At 42.5% G+C, this 18,862-nt stretch overlaps 1 protein-coding gene across 1 annotated transcript in view; it reads right to left on the bottom strand.

Moving 5' to 3' along the window:
- Nucleotides 1–18,271: 18,271 nt before the first annotated feature.
- The window catches only part of PLPPR5 (phospholipid phosphatase related 5), a 94,486-nt gene continuing 93,895 nt past the window's right edge, over nucleotides 18,272–18,862 (bottom strand). Inside the window, exon 6 of the mRNA XM_081194090.1 lies at nucleotides 18,272–18,418. Coding sequence (XP_081050216.1) covers nucleotides 18,386–18,418 — 33 coding nt within the window. The 3' untranslated portion in view covers nucleotides 18,272–18,385. The remainder of the gene's footprint in view (nucleotides 18,419–18,862) is intronic.

Genomic DNA, 18,862 nt, shown 5'->3' with positions numbered 1-18,862 from the left:
TCATGGTGAGCCAGTTTTGAAAATGTTATTTTAGTTTTAGTTTACTTATTTTCTAAGATTCTTATGCTGCTCAATAACAAAGGGTCGATGGGCACTTTATCTTGGATACAAAGTCATTACCATGAACTCTAAAACAGAATGAAACCAGGAAGAGAATAAAAACAGATCAAAAGCCAGCAATAGATTTTAAACAGCAACAATTTTTTAAAACTCGCTGGCGTGTGTTTACTACTTTTTGAAAGAGGTTGTGGTGCATATAAAATTGAATGAGGGAGAAGGGAAGCCACAGCTCCCTGTTAGAAGGAAAGGTCATATTGAATATTTTCAGATGTGGAAAAGAATGGGCAGCTATATCTGTATGCTTGCGCTTTCACATTTATATAAATAGTGATGAAATTGGAGGGGGAAATATTCGGGAAACCTATATCTTTGCATGCATATGGCTCTTGAAGTTAACACAACAGCTGCATGAAAGTGGAGGCTGGTCTGTGACCGTCTCTCCAACTGAAAATGTCAAGCAGTGTTTTTTTTTTATAAAAAAAATCTCAAAATCTCAAAGCCACACATGCCTTCTGGTCCCGTTCCCCCCATATTGTATATTTTCTTGAACTTTTACTGTTACTGTCAATCTGCTGTTCTCTGGCCTCCTGTAAAGTTTCCAGTAATAACTGGAATTTTCTTGAAGACAGCCATTTCTGTGATTGCCTTAATAAAACCATTGGTTTAAATAAGTCATGCATTATTTGTTCATATATAATCAGCCATTTATTTATTTAATTTCCATACCCCTCTTCATTTGAGGAACACAAGGTGGTTTACAATAAAGTGGTACCTTGGTTTTCAAATGCCTTGGTTCTCAAACGCCGAAAACCCAGAAGTAAGTGTTCCAGTTTTTGAACGTTTTTTGGAAGTCAAACATCCTATGTGGCTGTGGGCTATTGTTTCTGGGGTGCCTGCACCAATCAAAAGCTTTGCCTTGGTTCTTGAACATTTCGTAAGTCAAACGGACTTCCGGAACGGATTATGTTTGATGCTTTTGTTTTTACTATTTATTTTGCATTTTTGTTTTTTCGGTTAATTTGTTTTTGTGACTGTGTGGAACCCAGTTCAGCTACTGATGGATAGATGGATGGATGGATGGATGGATGGATGGATGGATGGATGGATTGTGTGACTGTGAAAATGGATAAAAGCCCCCCATCCAAACAATGACTATCATCAGTGCAGGTAAGAAAAGAATAATAATTTTAATTTTTTTCATCTACAATACTGTCTTATTTATTTTATAGTACAGTACATTGATTATTGTTTTCATTTTATTGATCAATGGTCTTGTTAGATAGTAAAATTCATGTTAAATTGCTGTTTTAGGGGTTGTTTTTAAAAAGTATGGAATGGATTAATCCGTTTTGCATTACTTTCTATGGGAAAGCACGCCTTGGTTTTGGAATGTTTTGGTTTTGGAACGGACTTCCAGAACGGATTAAGTCTGAGAACCAAGGTACCACTGTATAGCTCTTCCCCTCCTTTGCGGTGTACCTGGTTGTCCACTGCCAGGATCCAGGATCCAAATCATCTCCCTCTGTGCTTTCCCTGGTCAGGCAGTTTCCACCACTCCTCCTCATCCAGCCTGACAAGGTGTTAAACAACAAGGGGGATAAAACTGAACCCTGAGGAACCCCACATTGAAGGCTCCATGGGGCTGGCCAAGCATCCCCCTCTAAAAATGACCATTCAAGTAGGACTGGGACCACCACAAAGGGGTTCCATGCACCCCTAACTCAGACATCTGTTCCTGAAGGATATTATTGTTGATAGCATCTAAAGCTGCTGAGAGGTCAAGGGGAATTCACAAGAACACATTACCCACCCCCCTCTCAACAGAGGGGCAACCAAAGCAACTGACTCTTACTTTCAGCTCTTGACTGGATGAAACACAACTCCAGTCCTGCAGGGGAAGAGCTGTAGCTCAGTGGCAAGGCACATGGGAGTAGCCAGGGGGCAGGGGGGGCAGATCTGCCCCTAAATCAAGTAAATAAACAAAAATACTTAACTAACTGACCAATTGCATCACAGATAACTTGGTTCTGCCCACCCTAACATAAAGCTTGCCCTCCCTAAAATAAATCCTGGCTACGCCCATGGCAGGGCACATCCCAGAAGACAGAATGTCACTGGTTCAATTCCTGGTATTTGCATGTAGACCTGGGAAGACTCTTGCTTCATACCCCGGGGAGCTGCTTCCAGTCAGTTTAGACCAGTGGTCTTCAACTGGTGGTTCACAACAGGAATACTTGTTGTTTAGTCATGTCCAACTCTTCGTGGCCCCATGGACCAGAGCACGCCAGGCACTCCTGTCTTCCACACAGGAATACTTCTTGTTGTTGTTGTTTAGTCGTTTAGTCGTGTCCGACTCTTTGTGACCCCATGGACCAGAGCACGCCAGGCACTTCTGTCCTCCACTGCCTCCCACAGTTTGCTCAAACTCATGCTGGTAGCTTCAAGAACACCATCCAACCATCTCATCCTCTGTCGTCCCCTTCTCTTTCCCAACATCAGGGTCTTTTCCAGGGAGTCTTCTCTTCTCATGAGGTGGCCAAAGTATTGTAGCCTCAGCTTCACGATCTGTCCTTCCAGTGAGCACTCAGGGCTGATTTCCTTAAGAATGGATACGTTTGATCTTCTTGCAGTCCACGGGACTCTCAAGAGTCTCCTCCAGCACCATAATTCAAAAGCATCAATTCTTCGGCGATCAGCCTTCTTTATGGTCCAGCTCTCACTTCCATACATCACTACTGGGAAAACCATAGCTTTTACTATATGGACCTTTGTTGGCAAGGTGATGTCTCTACTCACAGGAATACTACCACCATGCAAATATATGGTGAACAGTTAAGAAATACAGTCACTCAACCATAGGCATGTTTGGGTCAAAAGTAGGTTCTGGGTCTGAATAGCCTGAAGATACCTGGCCATTGGTCTGACTTGGTATAAGGCAGATCCTTCTGTTCCTAATGGCAAGATACCTAGAAACCTAGTGGCAAGATACCCAGATACCAGGTAGGACCAACTTTGGATTTCTCAGGAGTCATTCTCTTTTCTTGTTAGTGGTCCACAAGCCATCTCTCCATCTATCAGGGGTGGGGAATTAGTGGTCCTCCAGATGTTGTTGGACTCCAACTCCCATCAGCCCCAGTGAACACTGCTAGTGGTCAGCGGTGATGAGAGCTGTCATCTGGCAACATCCTGAGGGCCAACCCAGCTCTGCTTGTGGATTCTCCTTTTTCTCTTCACTCGGTGTAACCTTGTCCTTTCCACATCTCCCGTAGTTTGTCTTTTCCAGTCCCCAGACCCCCATGCATTTTTAATTTCTTCTTCTTCTTCTTTTCTCCCGATAATTCATTTTTTTCCTCTCTACTTTATTAAAATCATCAAATATATTGGCAGAATGAAAAGCAGCATCGCTTTCAACAGAGTCTTAGAAGGTGGGATTTGGCAGCCTTCAGATATGCAAGTAATGCGCTGAATTATTAATGGTATTTGCAATGAGAGGTCCTTTCACTGGGGGCTGCTTTGTGCTTTTTGACGATGCCAAGGAATAATCAAGTCTATTCCTTCCCTCATGCTGATCTCAATTATTAACATTTCCCTTCATTAATTTCAGACATATAATATCAGCTGCTGTATGGAGTGACATTTTTTTATTTTGATTCTCTCCCCCCCCCACCCTGCACGCTTTCCCTCTTATCACTTTCTAGGTTTTGTTTATTTTGCTTTTCAGGGTCATATATCCTAATAGCAATCTCAGTTCTTCAAATGTTGGTTCCTGTGTGGCCAAGATGAAACCATCCGTGCATAGCAGAGAGTTTACAGCAGGCTCAGAGAAGCCAGAAGTTTTTCAGAAGTACAAAAAATAATAATCTTTAGGGAGCAGGGAATACCCAAAACAATGAAGACTGAGCATGCTCAGTCACTGTGGAATACTGAATGACTGTTGGTGGTGGGGGCAGATAAGGATATAATGCAAGAGATGGGGTAAATTGATTTATTTAATACATTTGTAAAGCACTTTTCAGGAAAATATTCTCCCAAAAGTGATTTACAAGTCAGATACCGAACATACAGCTCAAAAATGTGACACACCAAGGGGAAAAAATTCTCAAAACAGTATTTCAAACTGTTGCTAAAAGCCAAGAGGACCAATGCTATGCTCCCACCTCTGGTGTAAGTTAGGCTTCAGAGTGACCAATGCTGTTTCCAGGAAGTCAGACTGCAATGGATCCAAATAGTCAGAATCGCCCAATACTGCCTAGAGTCAAGGCCAGTCCAAGTGGTTTTGCAGCCCAAGGCAAAGGACAAAATGGCATATACACACAAATAGTATTATATATCTAGTAGTGAATCCTACTTCAATATTAGCAATGGAGCACTGCCCTGCCTCTGAGGGAGATCAGCAAGTTAGTTATAAAGGTGGAGGGGAAGGCATGAGACACACGGCTTTCTTCTCCAACAGAAGGGTATGGTCAGGGAGCTCAGGAGAGAACCTTGAGGGGTACCAACACCTCCCAGGAATAAATTGCCTCACTCTCGAGTTGTCCAAACATTAGCTGCTCTACTACCTTTCTAAAGCACTCAATATTGGAGACCAGGTGACAGTTCCCTCATGCCAAATGAACTCAGGAGCTCCAAGTGTCCCTAGTTTCCAGGCACAGGCTTGGATTTACAGAAGCCATCCTGGTTTCTGATTTGATCCCAGAATGTCCTTAGGATGTCCCTATTTTCACGGGAAAAATGTTGGAGGGTATGGAATAGGATGTCCCTCTTTTCATCAGAGGAACATTGGAGGGTATGTGAACTTAACTGGATTGTGTAACAGGGATCTGACCACTGCCTTCTTTAGGATAGCAGGGACTACCCTGCCCCTCAATATGGCATTCACCACTTCCAGGGTCCACATGCCCCGCTCCCTCTGACAGATTTCAATAGCCAGGAAGAGAGATGCTGGGGATCTAACCTGGGACTTGCTGCACACAAAACAGATGTTCTACCACTGAGCTACAGCCATTCAGAAAGGACTTCCTTGCCAGATCAGACCATCAGTCATCTAGTCCAGCTTCCTGCTTGCAACAGAAACCTGCCATATTCTTCTGGGAACTCACAAGCTTTGCTTGGGTTTATTTCATATGAGTTATATTTATTTATGTTTCCTGTTTATGACCCCACAACAACAGAAGAGCCCTCAGGGCACAACCATGAAAGACAAAATTAAGTTCTTAAAATAAAATTTAAAAGCCATCACTGGATACGAGGAATAGGCCAAGACTTGGGGTGGGGGATTGAGACCCAAAAAAAGATGATGTGGGATGTCTGACTGAACTCATATGGGTAGAATCTAGCAGAAATTTAGCCACTTCTCTACAATAACCGTGCAGAGATTGCCAAGGGATTTTTAAAATGATGACAAAAGGTCAGTTCCCTGACTTTATGTCCCACAGTAAACTAGGTTTAGTCATGAATGAGCACAGACAAGGTTACCATCTTAATAAACCTCTCGTTTCCTGGGAAGGCAGCCTTCTTCAATCATTTCCGCAAAGAATTGGAGAGGAGACTATGGAATAAATATCCCCGAAGCTTACTTGCTTTAGAGTGAAAGTAATACTTTTCTTTTATTGAATAGTAGGAGATAGATGAAGTCCAGTAATCCTGTTAGCCTGTAGCTCCGAAAGGAACACAAATACATCCTGACACTTTAGAGGTTAAATGAAGATTAGGATTAATATAAATTCCCTTTGTAACTAATTGGTTTTGTTAACGGCTGCACTCTATGGCAGGGATTTTTAAACGGTGTTGTGGGGAACTCTGGGGATTACTGGAAGTTGGTTGTGAAGTTAAGAAAGAAAATAATAATGGAGAACCAACTTTCCGGAAGGGTCTTTTGCCCACCACTACTGTACTTCACAAGTAAGCCGAAGAGTCTTGGATATGTCCTGGAGTTTATTTAATTTTTATTACCGGTACATTTATGGGCCACATCTTTCTTCCAAGGAGTTCAAGTTGTATATGTGTTTCTCCTCCTCCCTGTTTCATCCACACAACCACCCTGTGAGGTAAGTTGAGCTGAGAAATGGTGACTGGCCCAAAGTCACCCAGTGAGCTTTATGGCTCACCTTAAGGACCGCTTCTTTCCATATGAACCTACCCAGACCCTAAGATCATCTTCTGAGGCCCTCCTTCTGAGGCCCTCAAGAGGTCCAGAGGATGGCAACACAAGAAGGGGCCTCCTCTCCAGTGGCCCCCCGTCTGTGGAATTCTCTCTCCAGGGAAGTTCGCCTGACGCCTTCATTATACACCTTTAGGCACCAGGCAAAAACATTCTTTTTTAACCTTTGATTGATTTGATTTACATCCTATGCCTTTCTAAAATGTGTTTCAGCGGTGGCTCCCTCGGCCAATAGAGCAAGATGAGTGCCGCAACCCCAGAGTCATCCACGACTGGAGCTAATGGCCAGGGGTACCTTTACCTTTTTTTATTGGGTTGTTGTTTTTATTTTTATGAGGTACTTTGTGGTTTTATATCTTGATTTTATTCTGTGAACCACCCTGAGACCCCCGGCTGTAGGGCAGTATATAAATTCAATACAGTGGTACTTCGGGTTAAGAACTTAATTCATTCTGGAGGTCCGTTCTTAACCTGAAACTCTTCTTAACCGGAAGCACCACTTTAGCTAATGGGGCCTCCCATTGCTGCCACGCCACTGGAGCACAATTTCTGTTCTCATCCTGAAGCAAAGTTCTTAACCCGAGGTACTATTTCTGGGTTAGCGGAGTCTGTAACCTGAAGCGTATGTAACCTGAAGTGTCTGTAACCCAGGGTACCACTGTAAATAATAATGGCTGAGTGGAGGTTTGGATCCTGGTCTCCCAGGTCATAGTCCAACACTCTAACCATTACAACCACACAGCTGGGCTGCCACCACACTCCTCCGACCTGACATGATGTCAGGAAGCTGTGTGCAATGTTGGCACCCCCAATCTCCCCCCACAAGTTGACACGTATGCATGGAAGTAAAGCTCCATTTAACTCAGTGGGACTCACATCTCAGTAAATACTTGCCAATTCGCTACCCTTTAACAGCCCCCCTAAGTCATCTCTGCATGGAAATGGTTTCTGCATTCCATTGCAGTAGCAGTTTCAAGAGAAATGTGTTGTGTACACTGCTGTGATACTGAACAGTGATAAGAGGAAAGGGATCCCCAAATGTATTACGTTGAAAGATGAAATCTCATCACAGAAGAATAGCAGTAATAGAACTGGTAGATATTCTTTTATTGCCAGCGCAGCTAATAAAAAAACCTCACTTGTAATCAGCATTTATAGTACTCAGTTTAATCAAATTCTTGCTGGTCTAGTTGTTTTTAGCCCAGAGGTGAAAGCTTTTTATATCTTGTCCATAATAAAAGAAGGCACTTATTTTCTGTCCAGGAATGAAAAAGCAGGAAAGAATTAATAAATGAGTGGTAGCTACACATGCCAATTTATTCTTCTTTATAATTTTATAAACTAGAAAATGTTACATCATTACATTTTGCCCTATTTTCAGCCCCCCCCCATATAGATACTCACACCTCATTATACACACACACACACACACACACACACACACACACATTCTCTTTGTGTGTACATATGTGTGATGTACCGTACTTTTTGCTCTATAAGACGCACCAGACCACAAGACGCACCTAATTTTTGGAGGAGGAAAACAAGGGGAAAAAAAATTCTGAATCTCAGAAGCCAGAACAGCAAGAGGGATCGCTGCGCAGTGAAAGCAGCAATCCCTCTTGCTGTTCTGGCTTCTGTGATAGCTGCACAGCCTGCATTCACTCCATAAGATGCACACACATTTCCCCTTACTTTTTAGGAGGGAAAAAGTGAGTTTTATAGAGCAAAAAAATACGGTATATTGTTATGAGTATGGGACAGGGCAGATTCCCCTAAATTCATGGGTCTAATAAAAGTTAGAATGAAGCTATTGCTTGGCGGGTTAAACTGAAAGTTAGACTTTAAATAGCTGGATTCAGCTTTGCTTGCCCAGGAAACTGCCTGGCAAAGGTGCCATCAAGAGGAATGCTCAAGAGGTAATCATCAGAATGGCCGAGTCATTGACCTAATAAAAGACAGAAAAAGAAGCCATCAGCAAGTCTAAGACTATGTGACCCACCCCATGCTCTGGGCAATTAACAGAAGGTGATGCCAGGATGGAGTGAGGGGGGAGATCCAGGTTTGCAGTGGGTGCTGGTGTAAGAGAACATGGGAAAATGTGTCAGTTTTGCAAGCCTGAGGCGGGGCTGTCTGTTTTGTGCTGCAGAGAGGGCCAGACACAACGTCTGGGGTCTCTTGGAATCTGAGGCTGCAGCAATGGAAGGAACAGAGCATGTGAATGCTCTGCACTCTCTCCATCCAGGCTCAGGTTGTATATATGTGCAAATAAACCATATATCATAAAGACACCACAGTCTCTGCTGTGCCTCACTGTCCGAAAGGAAGCACAGACTCCGGTAAGTGTGCCCGATACCTCTGCTTGGAGATTGGGGTGGTATGTAACAAGGTGGGAGGAGTAAAGAAAAACTTTAGATAAAGGAAAATGTGTGAAATTATTTCAGATGGCTGAGGTCAATATAATTTTTTTTGGAGGGGACCTATAGATTTTTAAATTGTAGCTACAGTCAATATTGCCTTAGATTTGCTTGATGGCCTTTCTGTTTAAAATCCTGCATTCTCCTCAGAGTATTTTGTCTGTTATCCCCTGTGAGCGAAATTATCGTGAAAACAGGAACAATCCGACTTTCAGATCATGCATTGCCTCTTTACTGACTGGTGTCTTTACTGCTTACAGGCACACCAACTGTGTCTCGGTGCTAGCTGAATATTGAGTTCTGATCCAAATGGTTATGATTATGATATTTATAATACAATTTTAGAGCACCATTTCAGTTTCCAGGAGGGAGGGACACAAAGAGAGATTCACAGCAAGGCTCAAAAGGCTATTCTTCCCTGTTTTCTGTGTTCTATTGAAAACAATAATGACAAAGCAGTTTATAAAAAAATTACATTTGTTACATTTACAATTACATACAATTACATTTGTTATTGCTTGCCATTTAACTGTAACTGGGAGCTGTAAGGTCAGAAAAGCAGGCTTCAGTGTATGCTTCATTGTATGAACGGGGAATCACATAAACCAATGGGGGTTGTGCAAACAATTTTTCAGCCTGTTCAGGAGCTCAGCCTGTTGAAGGAAAAGGTGAAATCCAACCAATCAGCTGTTAACAGAGCAAGAGGAAAGGCTGAATTTGGACTCCAGTTCCCCTCAGCTGATTGGTAGGGTGGCCATTTATGTATCGTTCCCCACTCCCAAAATGTCAAGTTTTCATAAAAATTGCATATGTCAATGAATATGTATAAATACAAAATTAGAAATTATTATGTTATTATTATTTAAATGGAAATGCAATACAGTCGTACCTTGGCTCCCGGACACCTTGGGAGTCGAACGTTTTGGCTCCCGAACGTTCAAAAACCGGAAGTGAGTGTTTTGGTTTTTGAATGTTCTTTCCGAAGCTGAACGTCTGACGGAGCTTCCAGGGCTTCTGATTGGCTGCAGGAGCTTCCTGCAGCCAATCAGAAGCCGTGCTCTGGAAGTTGAATGGACTTCTGGAACAGATTCTGTCTGACTTCTGAGATACGACTGTACATTTCATCATAGTAAATTTATATGTATATTTTTATAGTTTTTTATTTTGACAAAGTAATCATAATTAATAAGAATAAAAATGTGCACCCCACCCGCAAGACCATTCCATTGTAACTATCCAACTTTCAAAATTGCAACACCTCTTGCAATGGTGTGACCCTTTTCCATTTTAAGAGTACAAATTCTACAAACACCTTCCATATCTCCTCAAAATAATTTCTCCTGCATATTCCCCATCTTATCTTAATAGCACATGTTAATTTATCATTAATAGCTATATCCCACACCTCTTTATACCATTCTTCCATTTTATATTCACCTTTCCCCTTCTACTTCCTAGTTATAGTAACTCGCACAGCTGTCAATAAATTTGTGAGCAAGACCTTCGTAGCCTGCGAAACTTCCACCCCATCATAAATTGAAAATAATGCTACCAATGTATATGTACAGATGAAAATTTAGAAATAATTACTATAATTTAAATAGAAACACATTTCATCTTGTGGGTGGGGAGACTGAAATCATGAGATCTGTGTGCCAGCACAGTCTGTTATGTAGATGCTAATTGTTGGTGGACAACTCCCTTCTTACAGTTCTTTATTTTGAAACTAGACAGCCCTTTATATATGTTATATACGTTAAGTATAGTTTGAAGTGGACACCTACCTCACTAAAGGCAGCCCCTCCAGGTATGGAAGAGAGGTAAAGAAAGTTGGATGCCAGGTTTCTCCCCATTCATATTACTGTTATTTCAAAGTACTTCGCAGCCCAAGCAATCTGTAGTGTGCAACAAGATGAAATACAGATTCTAAAAATAATAAAACCATTTCTAAAATTAGACCATCAATACAGTGGTACCTCGGGTTAAGTACTTAATTTGTTCCGGAGGTCCGTACTTAACCTGAAACTGTTCTTAACCTGAAGCACCACTTTAGCTAATGGGGCCTCCTCCTGCTGCTGCTGCTGAGAACGATTTCTGTTCTCATCCTGAAGCAAAGTTCTTAACCCAAGGTACTATTTCTGGGTTAGCAGAGTCTGTAACCTGAAGCATATGTAACCTGAAGCGTATGTAACCCGAGGTACCACTGTATTTTCATTTGGCCAGGTTTTTCAATACAAAGCAAGCATCTACCTTCCATGTAGTGTGCAACAAGATGAAATACAGATTCTAAAAATAATAAAACCATTTCTAAAATTAGACCATCAATACAGTGGTACCTCGGGTTAAGAACTTAATTCATTCCGGAGGTCTGTTCTTAACCTGAAACTGTTATTAACCTGAAGCATCACTTTAGCTAATGGGGCCTCCTGCTGCCGCCGCCGCGCCACTGGAGCACAATTTCTGTTCTCATCCTGAGGCAAAGTTCTTAATCCGAAGCACTATTTCTGGGTTAGCGGAGTCTGTAACCTGAAGCGTATGTAACCTGAAGTGTATGTAACCCGAGGTACCACTGTATTCTTTATATGATGGAGGTCACACTTCAGGGAGAAGCTTCTTAAACAAAAAACGTCTTCAACAGTCCTGCCTTGCAACATAATGATGCTAAGCAACTTTCTAGTTTCAGCTGTAAATTGATTTCAAAGGGCTGCAGCTGCAACACTAAAAGCCCGGCTTCTAGAATGAGATTAGTGCATCTCCAAGGCCTGCAGGACAAAATGAGAAGAAACCAATCCTCAAGACAACAGTTACTTTCAAAGTGCGTGCCTATAACCTGTGTGTGTGCCTACGTAGTTTCCAGAATTGTTGTCACCGGTCCCTGAAAGGATTAGAATACCAAGTACATTATGACAACAGTGCACCAATATCTGTTATGGCTGCCAGTGTGGCTCTGGCTAGGAGCCTGGAAATCTCCTCAAATATTAATGCATGGCAAGGTCTCAGCAAGCTCACACGCCTCAGTTTTTTGAGGGAAAAGAACTAGTCATTCAAAGAAGGTAACAAAGACTCTCCTCCCTGAAAGAGAGGGGAGTGGTTGTGGTCGGGAGCCCGAGCACCGCCCAGCAGGGGGCATGGCCCCCTGCCTCCAGCTCACCTGGCTGGCGCTCACGCCCCCCCCCCCGGTGGCCACCCAACCAGGTGCCACGGAGGGGGCGTGTTCAGCAGCCTTTTGCTGCAGTGCCAGCCTCTCCCTGGCCTCATTCCTCCTCGTCGCCCCGTCACGAGTCACCCGCCCTCCACTCCCTCTTAGTTAGGGCTTAGGTCATTGGCCTTGCTATGGACCTTAGGTTGGTCGCCCTGGTTGCCCGGGGGGCCTGGTAGGAGTTTTTCCATTTGGCATTAGGCTTTTTGGTTTTTTCGCCTACCTCGTAGCAATCGTCACAACTTTTGTGGTATTGGTGGGTAGGTTAGGCATTGGAATAATGTGTTGTGGTGTGTCGAAGTGCTAGGTGTGGCCATCGCCTATGCCTTCAATTTTAGGGGTATTCCGGTAAAGGAATCTGGGGGTCGTGTATTCCGTCCGATGCCTGGTTGGCGGGAGGCCATGGCACGACCCTCGGTGACATCAGGGGGGAGCCTATAGTTGGATGAGCATCAACAGGCTCCACCTACTGGTGAATAAACCCACTTGTTTCGATCCAATGCCTAAGCCAATACCTTTTCATTGCTGTAATCAATAAAGTTGTGGCCTTTTCTAGCCCATCAACCTTACATCACGTGTCTTTGTGTCTTCATTTCACTTTGCGGTGGTCGGGTCCTCGAACCACAACTCCCAGTTGGCACCACCATCCACAGACCAGTGTCAAGAGCTGACACATCCTGCCATTTTGCAGTCGAACAGGACTAGATGCCTGGCTGTGGGCCTCCTGAGAGTATCTTAAACACTTGATATCTTCTCTAATTTGTCTTCTGAACTTGCTGCAAACTGCTCTGCACAGTATTACGAGAAAGAGAAGGCAGCCATATTTGCTAGGGTTCCCATATTTCAAGAGCTAAGAATCCAGACACAGTTGCTGAGCCTTTTTTCGGAGATCAGCAGCTGCTGGCAGCAGGGTGGTGAGCAGCCTTCCGAAATTGCCATCTGGAAGGCAACAAGGAAACAACCTCTCCACAGCGCTTGTGCTTCCACCGGGGAACAGACAAAATCCCAGACATTTCATCTTAAATTTAAAATCCCCTTCAGGCAGCCATGTTAGCCTCTGGCCCCTGGACACTACCAGAATTTTCCAGTATATATGGCAACCGTAGATACACCAATCTGCAAAGCAACACTGTTGTGACTTTGTGCCACTTGGAGAAATTAATGTAAATTTCCGCATCTCTACTCTGCAGCTTTGGATTTTTATCTCCCTTTTCTTTCTCGCTTTTCCTTTTCCTCCACGCCAGATGCTCAATCATCTTTCGACCCTTTTTCCCCTGAATATATCACGCTAACGCAGGAGAGCACTTATAGTCACACCTGCATTCAGCACAGTATATAGGAGGATTTGATGGTGAAGGAGGAGGGAATATACACACACATATGCATAATACTGTTAAGTAATTTGCAAAGCTCCCTGTCGTTACAAATGCAGGAAATGATTTGAAAATGGCCATGAACTGGTTCTCTGTAAAGCACATTAGAGTGAGAATGAAACTGCAAATAGCCATGAAATTTGCAGTCAGGGGTGGGGGCGGGGAGTGACATTATCCCCACCTTTTTTAATATATATTTCTAGAAGGAACTTTTGTAAAAGCTGGAGAGAGTTGCAAGCCCAGCTGCTGCCTCCATATGCCTTCTGCATTTCATAATTGCAGAAATGCCAGAAAATACATCTACGGACATCAGTATGGATGTGCACCCAGCTGGTATCCCCATATGCCTTGTCACAAATTCACATTTCAAATGCTGTGCGTGGAAGAACTCAAAAAATTGCCCAGTAGCACCTTAGAGATCAACTAAGATGTATCTGAAGAAGTGTGCATGCACATAGAAGCTTACACCCAGAATGTTTGGCTCCTGAACAAACTTCGTTGGTCTCTAAGGTGCTACTGGGCAATTTTAAAATTAATCTATCTATCTATCTATCTATCTATCTATCTATTTATTTATTTATTTATTTATTTATTTTGCATCAGACCAAGACGGCTACCTACCTGAATCTAGAATAATGGAAGAACTCATCAGAGGTGACTTCTGAGAGACTTATACATTTACTTATTCATACCACAGTTTCTCCATGGTTCCTCCCCTTCTCATTTTATCCTCACAACCACCCAGAGAGGTAGGTGAGGCTCAGAGATATTCACCGGCCCACAAACCTGTGAGCTTCGGGGCAGAGTAGAGGCAGAGAACTGCCATGAATAGGCCTTCCTACTTGACTCAAACTCAATACAGCCCACCAGATGTATACAGAGTCCACCAGAAAAATATGGCGACTTCTTTCTTACCACTGAAGCTCGTTCCCCCCCCCCATTGTTTTTTCCCATTCTAAATGCCAGTACAGTGGTACCTCAGGTTAAGTACTTAATTTGTTCCAGAGGTCCATTCTTAACCTAAAACTGTTCTTAACCTGAAGCACCACTTAGCTAATGGGGCCTCCCGCTGCCGCCGTGCCGCCAGAGCACAACTTCTGTTCTCATCCTGAAGCAAAGTTCTTAACCCGAGGTACTATTTCTGGGTTAACAGAGTCTGTAATCTGAAGCATATGTAACCTGAGGTACCACTGCACCTCACTTATTCACCACATCTTAGAAACACTCAGCCTGACAACTTTTCAAGTCCCTCAAGGGGACTTTCTCTAAGAAAGAAACTTGCAACGTATGCTTGAAAAAAATTACTTTATTTAAAAATACAGTACACAGCAGTGTGTCTCTTCCCCACCCTGTTACTGCTGATTCACAAAGATAACATGATCAATTTAACCCAAATACTAGGCTCTTATAAATCCTGAGAGACAGACTCAGTTACATGCTGATTTACATAAGACAATATGCTGAAAAAGAATAGTCTTTCTTTTAACATAAAAGAGTCTCTTCCTGAACTTAAGAATCAGATATAAAATCTGCAGAATTGCTGTACTGCACTGACCAGCCAAGGATTTCCCTGAAATCCTCGTTGTGAACAATTGTACATAAGGAGGGTCCTAAACAGCTAGACCAAGTAATGAAACAAGCAAGGGGAGCATATGGGATATGCTATGATTTATCAAACGTAAATTGATCCTTTAAGAAATGATGCTCATAACACGCATTAGACTTATAGTTAAGGGCTCGATTCTTTGCTTCTAGTGACCACTTTACCCCCTTCTTTTTTAAAAGATCCACACAGTATCACATAATCTTTGGGAGACACTTGTATGCCAGCTGGCTCTGATCCAAAATCACACAACTGTATCCATCCCTAGAGAAGACATGTCCCCTCCTTAAGAATGCTTCTAGACCAAGAGCTGGAAATTGGCTATTGAAGTTACATGGTCATCACCATCCATCGTGCAGGCTGGATACAAGAGTGCATTTGATCTATCTCTGAAAGAAATATCGTGCACTTTGAGTCAAGCTACACAATTAGCAGAATCACATGGTACAAGCTCTTTCAGACTGCATCACTTCAGACTGCAAGGGGGAGATCACATAAGGAAACATTGACAACATTAGCTTTCCTGCGCACAGGAAGGTAACATGTTGAAGATTATGTTGCAACCTTCACGGCATGCTAGTCTGAGAAAACTTCAGAGGGTTTTAACAAGAGGGTGTATTGAACAACGTGACCCCCTCCCCATAACCTTCAGTCTGAAGTAGCAAACTCTAGAAAAGGCCAAAGTCATGTAATTCTGATGATCGTAGAATTTGGATCTTCTGCTGATGAGAACAGAGTTTAATTTGCCATGCTGAATGAAGATAATAAAATGCCCATGAGAATAATTGTGGATGGCACGGAGCACCACATCATTTGATTAAAAATTTGGCAAGTGTACACGAGCCACATAGAATTTATGTTGCAGTTTCATCTCCTGCTGCCAGACAGAGCAAAACATTAAGTATATGGGTGAAGCATGGCTCAAGGGACAATTTTCCTTGGACATTTGCCCTGTACAAATTTCACTTTAGCAGGAACAAAGAGCTGGGTTACCTTTTTACTAGGGAAGTCACAGCATGTTTGCTCAAAGCAATTAATGGAAAGGGAAGGGAGCTAATCAGGGCAAGGGGCAGCATTTTTTCCCTCCCTCTGATTTCAAATGGAGGAAATTAAGTGCATGCCTAACTTTCTCAGTGAAATCAAGGGAATATAAAGGTGCATTGTGTGCAAAGTCTGTTGTAGAAAGGCCTAGCTCACTTTGACACACTGGGGAGGAAATGTGGAAATATGTGTGTAGGTTGCCAGGGTAAACTAGATCTCAAAATACAGATGTTTTGGATTTTATGTTCCTTTGTGATTTTGAAAAATAGGAACATGTGCAAAATTGTTCACTAGGCCTTCTCTTGTGTATTCTCACATACTTTCCTGGTGTAACTGAAAAAATTCCTGAGATATACAATAAATAACTGGAAGGATGATAGTACTTTGGTTAAACTTCTTACCATTTTCAAGACCATTTTTTCACGAGTCCTTTCAAAGGAAAAAAAAAGCACCCACCCCCTACCGCCTCCCAGACTAAAGAAATTGAAACATGAAGCCTCCTGGCATAGCAAGGCTGTGATATAGCCCCATTTTACTTTGGTTGTTATGGTGTTTGAAAGGCAATGTGAAAAGACCCTTTATTTGGAAGCCTGAATCCCATTTTCAAGAGTGCCTTAAGCAGTAGGGAGCGGTATACTTCACACTGTGGATTGTAGTCAACAAATCAACAAGGGGGTTGGCATTGGTGACTTAGAGATGGGACCCCGGAGTGACCAAATCCAGATTTTATCCTTCAGTAAAAATGGGAGTTAGTGCTCCAGACCACCTACAACATGACTTAAGGTGAACCATAGCAGCAGTGCTTCCACTTTTTGGGGAAGAGAGGAGTCGGGAGAAAGTCATAAGAGATGGTGAATCCAGGTCCAGGAGAAATAGCAGAGCACTGCGATAGAACATGGTTACATTAGGTATTGAAATGACTGCAGAATCCTTACAAACCATCCTTACAAACCATGTGCTGAAACTGATATCAGTGAAGCAGAGCTGGGCATCTTAAGTCCACGTACTTGTAAAAGGAATAGGGAAACCCATTGCTACAGCAATAATGCGCCAGTGGGAGGAACTCTGGCCCACTCTATCGGCTACTCCATGTTGGGCAACCTTCTCCTTGCCCTATAAAGCTTCACTCTCTAGCATTGGAGGATCCATCATTCACCACTGCTTCACACAAAGGATGGGGACAGATCTCAGATCAGCAGAAGGCAACCTCTTGATGGTTCCACCACCCTCTAAGGTTTGGGGGCATGTCAGCCCAGGATAGGGTATTCTCTATGGCAGTGGATTCCCTCCCACAGAGGTGTGTCCAACACCTTCATTGTGTAGTTTCCACCAAACAATGAAGAAGCAACTCTTAACCCTAGCTTTTCACAGCTACAACATATATTTTAGGACCCATACTATTATTGTGACTGTAATTTGTTTTTAAAGTATTTTGTAATATAATATTTTAAATTGTTGCAACCCACCTTGGAACCTTGTGGTGAAGGGTAGGTGATAAATTAAAATAATAATAACAAAGATCATCGTCATCATCAGAACAAGGGAGAAAGATGTGAGGACCCCTCAGGCTGGGAGCCAAGCACATCTTATATATTGCTCCTTCTTCATGCCAGAATCAAAGGTTTTGAGATCACTTTTGGAAACAGGTTGCTAGCTATGTCACAAAACCTTCAAGTACTATCAACGAAAGCAATCATTTTACTTTTATGTTACAAATGGGGGTGGGGAGAATATGCTGGACCTCAGAACAGAGCCATTAACCTTCAGTATGAGATTGTTAATCGCTAAAATAATAGGATATCCCAATGCCTAAGTGTTCTCACTTCTAATCCTAACTACAGGGTACATTGTAGACATTCAAGAACTACAAAATCAACTATTCAACCACATGAAGTCAGGAAAATATCCAAATAAATAATTTGTTTTAAAATTATGATACAATATACTTATTACAGTAAAAATTGGCGGGTTGTTGTTGTTGTTTCTTCAAAAGCAGAAGCACCAGTCTTAACATATAAATGTGTATGTGAAACACGGCATAATGCGAAGTGCAAACAGCATTTGAGTATGGGATTTTTAGAAAAGAAAAAAGAAAAGAAAAAGAAGTGTATGCACTGAAATCTGTTTGGATGGGAACAAGTGCCATGCTAAAATGTAAAAATAAGTAACAATGAAAAATCAGACATAATAATGTTCCGTCGGATACTTACATAGCTAGGTGGGGGGGGGCAGCCAGAGATGGGAAATGATATATTTATGTGATGTGAACAGATTCATGCTTTCCCAATACCTCCCCTCCCCAAAACCCTCATCCCCTAAATGGTGCAATGCTTTTTGTTGGAAAATATTCCTAACTTTTGACATTTCTGGCATGTTCTTCATAGGCTGATGTAAATCTTAATGCTGCTAATCAGGTCATAAAACCAGACAAAAGTTTTATTTTTCTCCTCTGCTGGAAAACATGTCAGTTATTATGAGTGAACTGTGAAAAGGGATGACGTCCAGTGCAGCGAATAGACATCCGTCTCAACATCATGTGACTTCTGCAAAGGCCGTGATGTGGTTCTACAAAAATGTAAAAAAGGAGTGGGGTTGGGGGAGATAGAGGGAGAGAAGAAAACAATTAAAAGTCTATACAGTAACTGACAAAGCAACAATGTGCATTTCCTACCCTACCAACTTTGGGAATGGTCGAGTGCTTTTGGAGTTTTGTTGCGCTGTGGTGGTGCAAATACACATTCCTGCAAGAAGTCCAAAATGTTTCACAAGACTCCACCCATTTTTAGGGCATTGTCAACGCAGTGTGAATGTGGGGAGGTGAAGGGGACATTTGAAGGAAGAATGAATATTCCAAAGGAGTGTGCGGTACTTAACCTGCTGCCGCCACAACATATATAACACACTTTCCAATTCTCTCTTGAAACTCCCAACCCTCCCCAGTTGATTTTCCTCTGTTCTGACTGACTGCCACTTTTGCAGGACACTTGAGGTAAAAAACACGAAAAACAG

The sequence above is a fragment of the Podarcis bocagei genome, assembly GCF_964188305.1.
Source record: "Podarcis bocagei genome assembly, chromosome: 5".
Lineage (NCBI taxonomy): Eukaryota > Metazoa > Chordata > Lepidosauria > Squamata > Lacertidae > Podarcis > Podarcis bocagei.
The sequence above is the reverse complement of the archived record's forward strand: the minus strand, read 5'-3'. Positions and strand labels throughout refer to the sequence as shown.